The sequence below is a fragment of the Pteropus alecto genome, unplaced genomic scaffold (assembly GCF_000325575.1).
Source record: "Pteropus alecto unplaced genomic scaffold, ASM32557v1 scaffold288, whole genome shotgun sequence".
NCBI lineage: Eukaryota > Metazoa > Chordata > Mammalia > Chiroptera > Pteropodidae > Pteropus > Pteropus alecto.
The window spans coordinates 73,785-78,759 of NW_006442124.1; the positions used below are offsets into that span (position 1 = coordinate 73,785).

General features: G+C 45.9%; 1 protein-coding gene across 1 annotated transcript in view; it reads right to left on the reverse strand.

Moving 5' to 3' along the window:
- Positions 1-1,924: 1,924 nt before the first annotated feature.
- The window catches only part of LOC107196316 (ral guanine nucleotide dissociation stimulator-like), a 22,572-nt gene continuing 19,521 nt past the window's right edge, over positions 1,925-4,975 (reverse strand). Inside the window, exon 2 of the mRNA XM_025039101.1 lies at positions 1,925-2,088. Within this exon, the coding sequence (XP_024894869.1) occupies positions 1,925-2,088 (164 nt within the window). The remainder of the gene's footprint in view (positions 2,089-4,975) is intronic.

Below are 4,975 nucleotides of genomic sequence, written 5' to 3' on the forward strand. Positions count from 1 at the left end.
GAAGGAGAAACCTTGTGGGAGGACAGATGTATAGCCAGCCATACTGTAATCCTTAATAAAACTGAATTCATCTGTTGTCCAGCAACATCTTTTAAGGCAGTGGAAGCACCATTCACACAGGTGCTGCACTGAATATATCTGTGTGTCTTTTATGAGGAAGCGACTTTATTATATTGGCAAAGCTTCCGCAGATTTGCTATAGTGCATTGGAAATGCTGATTCAATATGAGGTTACCTTCTAATTTTCGAAGGAGTGACTGTCTCAGTATTCTTGTTTAGCAAACATTAGGCTAGTAATGTTGTGAATGAATTGCTTTACAGACAATGGTGCAGTGGTTATATTTTGAAGTTGAGGCAGTTTCTAAAATTTGTTCTGAAGAGATTGGTTTAGGCCATCATAAGAGATTCGGATTCAAGTCTCCTACAAATCTAGTGGCAGTGGTTGGGGACCAGTATATAGAAATGCGACCTAAGTGTTAAATACAAACCTAGAAAACAACCATAACATAATGGAGAGAAAAAAGTAAATTGCCATAAATACGACATTGACTTTTTAGATAGAATGCCAAAGGTACGGTTCATGAAAGAAATCATTGACAAGCTAATTAAATGTTATTAAAACTACAAAAGACATTGTAAGAGAATGAGATGACTAGGCACAGACTGGGAGAAATTATTTGCAACAGATACATGCGGTAAAGGATCGTCATTCAAAACATACGAAGAACACTGAAAATTCAATATAACTGCCAAAAACCTAACAGAGACCTCACCGAAGAAGATACACCAATGGCCAAAGAGCATACGAAGCGAGACTCCATACCATATGTCATCCATTGATATTGATGGCGACCTTTTGTGAAAGGCAATTATTTCGTGGTAGAGAAAGTGGATCTCCTTTTTCTGTCCATATTTAAATCCTTATTTTGCTAATCGACTTTAGTTATTGTTATGTAAAACCTTTAAAAGATATCATATTTTATTACTTGATGCGTTGGTAATAAAGGGAAACACTTAACATGTGATTTTAATATTTTTTTTTACTACGTGCACTAGAAAAATTTAAACACTTCCTATCCAGGAACAGAAAGCTTTTAAAGTGCCTTCAGACTCAGGCATTCCCCTTATGGCTCAGGCTCTTGTGTCCTAGTTATACGAATGGCACCTCTCCCAAGGTAATGAAGATATTCACACGAGCTTTCCTTTCTTACCCGTGATCTTTACCTCATAGGAATTTTCCTTCTTAATAAACAATGTTATTTTTATTACAACCAAAAAAACAATCAGTCTCCTCGTCTGCTACATAGTCAGACACAAAAAGCCACATACGCGTCATTGTGTGCTCACAGGGCGGGGCTTCTCTCTCTTTTTTTTTTTTATTCTAATAGCCAATATTTATTTAGTTTTATTATGTGCCAGATTTTGTATGAAAGGACTTTACATAATCCTCACTACAACCTTCCCCTTTTTATAGAAGAAGGAACCAGAAACTCAGAGAAGCTAAGGACACTTATTGAAAATCCAGAATAGGTAAATCTATGGAAACACAGGGGTCAGCGACTGCTACGGGCTGATGGGGGAGGAAGCGTGAGCAACTAATCAGTGCTGGATTTGAGTTTGCTGGAAATGTTCTGGAACTAGATGGTAGTTGTGATATGGCTGATAGTGGTGAAGTCTGATGATGGTACTTAAGGTCACTTAAAAGTACACTATGAGGGATTACAGGGTAGATATTATTATCCTAAAAGAAGATTTCATAGCAAGTTATTAAATTTAGGTTAAAATAAATTTTATCGTAATTGAACTTTTTAAAAAAATCTACAGAGAAACTTTATATAGGTCAGAGAAAAACAACAATTGAAAAGAATGCAGAAGGAGGAACAGAGAAAGAACCTTCTGGAGTGGCAGTCAAACAGGCTGCTGCTCAAAACCAGGCCCTCAAGGCCTCCGAGGAGCCGAAGTGAGCTGTTTGTTGGACGTCGCCTTCTTCAGGGGAGGCTGAGCCTCCAGATGGCACGGGCTCTGTAGAGGGGACTAGAGATGCTGTCGGTGTCGCCTCTTGTGTGGTTTCCTGGTCTTGCTCTAGACCTGGTTTGAAGATTCAAGAAATCCGCTGACATTTTGCTTCCTGGCCATTGCATTGTCACATTGTCCTAAATGAACTCATTAAAATTCTCTGCGGTTTCAGACTTTTTTGCGTTCACATCCTGTGCAGATGCCCTCTCTGCGCTGATTTCTGAGGGTCAGACAGTGGCTTTAAATGCGAATATCCTCAGCCGAGTTTGTGGAGTTATATTCAAATAAACTGGCTTTCCATCCTGACAGACAGATGTCAGACATGATCAAAAACGCCCTCCCATAGTCCATGCCAGTGGCTGACAAACTTAGGGAAGCTCAGACATGGTGCTTCTTTAAATATTTCATACATTTTTAAGGAAAAGTCTACACCTAATTGGGAGAGATGGTTTAATATCTATGCAGTAGGAGACTAGAAGTTATTTACATACACCTTTGTTATTTTTAAAGTTTACTTTTTCTCGCTTTAATATAACATAAGCATATTACTACCCATGGTACACAGCGCCCATCCAGAAGTCAGTCCTACTCCTCGTGGACCTGTAGCCAGGACAGGCTTAGAACCATAGGACCAAGCCACCCCTTCAATCTCCATTAGAGAAAAAATAAACTCTTCAGGCAGGAATATACACAGGGTCTCCTGGTCCCCAGCCACTGCCTGGTCTAGCCTGAGTCCTTTCAGGTTGACGCTTGGTGGCTGGATTGTCCCTTCCCCTGTAGTTCAACCCCATTTTTCTCCTCAATGACCCTCGCTTCCACATACCAGCCCCTGCAGATCAACCCCATCCTTTCTTTTCAGTGACCTCTGTTTTCACCACACAAACCCCTGAAGCTCAATTCCATTTTCTCCAGGTAACCAGAGACACCTCTCCGGGTACCCAGGGCCACAAACCTAGGTACCCAGGTGCCACCCCTGGGGGAGGACAGGGCTCAGGAGATCCGAATGGCCAGTGATGAGTGAAAAGATGGCCAAGTATATGCTAGTTTCCTGTAGTCACGGGGTCCACTGTGTCAGTGGTGGAGAAGACGAAACCAGCCCAGCCCGACCAAGGGCCTGCAATACAAGACGCCCAAAGTCAGGCCGGCTATAAGGTGGCAGAGCTGGACCACAATGCTGAGGGGAAGAGAAATGGTCTCAGGCTGACAAAGTAGAAGGTCCGGATGCCATTGGGCACCGATCCTCATTGGAGAATGGCCAAAAGAGATTGAGATTGATGAAGGGGAAGGAGGGCTGACGAAAAGTGCTGAGGTTGGTGTCGGTGAAGGGCAGTGTGAAGACTGACACCAAGTAGGTGCCCGTCCATTGCCTGGAAGAAGAAGTCAGGGAGATGAAGCTGGTGGTTGCTGACTGTGTGTGTGGTCTGTGGGTTTGGGATCTTTTCAGAGAACCTTGGCTGAATCTTCATTGTGTTCCCAGGTCTTCCCTATATGCCTTTAGGCCTCCAGGGGCATAAAGTGCCCACATTGGGCCAGCCCTCTGAAACTGAGAGTGGCCCCAGCCTTGGACGAGACACCATCCGCCAGGGCAAAGCTGACAGACTGATCCCAAACTGTCCGGACAGCTCCACTCACCACTGCTTTGCGGGGAGGTAGGAGGCGGGTGGCTGTTGCAGCAAAGTTGCCCAAGAAGCCTTGTCTTTAGCTCCTCTTACAAACGCTATACCCGGACTGGAGTCCGCAAGGCCCCTTCTGCTCCAGTTCCCAAAAAGAGCCCAGGATTCCACCGCAGCCCACCTCCTCAGCTCCCCCTGGGTTTCACAGTGGGGCTCCTACAGAGCTCTCTGTGGCCTTTCCATACCCAAGCTTTCTGCTCTCGGACCTGGGTTCCTTTTGGTCTGGTCCTCTTTGGCTTTCTCTTTTAGAGCAAAATAAATCTTTGGTTTGTACCCCACTGCCCTCAGATGTGGTGACTTGCAGGCTCTCTATACACAGTGTTGCTTCTGAAACTGCCACAGGAAAGGGACTCATAGTGACAGGCTGCAGCTCTCCCGCCACCCCCCGCCCCACCTCAAGTCCAGGGCTCTTGCTATCCTCCCACAGCAACAGGAAGCCATTCCACTGCAATTCCAATTACTGAGAAACTAATGTTGCTGCTGGTGGTGAACTCAGGGGTCCTGCCTTGGGCATCGGATAGTCGCATGTGAGAGTCTGGCCCAGCAGAGCCCACGTGCCCTCAGGAGATACACAGATCTCATCCATGTCCATGGGAGATGGGAGCCCCGCAGTCACGCCTGCCCCCGGGCACATTTATCAGCCATCCCCAAGGAACAAAGTAGCTCATTTCCAATTTCTTCTCTCTCCTTTACAAAGAAAAGAGACAAAGACTAGAATGATAAGGAAGTTCTGGCTCATAGAAGCAGTGGAAAGATCACGATCATATCATGCCAGGAAGGCACAGCTGGCTGGATTTCGGGAGGCTGCAGGGGCTGGACCGTGTATGCGTGTGGCCCTCAGAGACCATGCAAACTCAGTGTGAAAGTGCCCATTGGGAGACATGAATGGAAGAGGTCTGTTACAACAAGGAAGCCGAGGTGTGCAGGACCACAGTCAGCTGTAATATTGTTGTGGTCAGGGTCACATTCGATGTCCACAGATTTCTTACCTCTCTTGGAGGCTGAAGCTTTGAGGGAGGAGGCACTTGTCTCAACCCCATGGATGTTGGAAATTGAAACATCCCAAGGGGCTGTCTGGGCTGTCCAAGGAGCTGTCCAAAGGCCTAGCAGCATGGTCAGCTTAGTGACTGGCCATGGCAGCCCGATAGGGCCCAGACTGGTCTTAGCTGAATAAGTACAGATGCCTGCCTAGTTGGTCAGAGGCCTAGGGCTGTCCTGTCTCAGACCTGATTGTCCACTGCTGCCCACTGGGATGGGACAGAGGACTCAGCCAGTCCCAGGCGGGC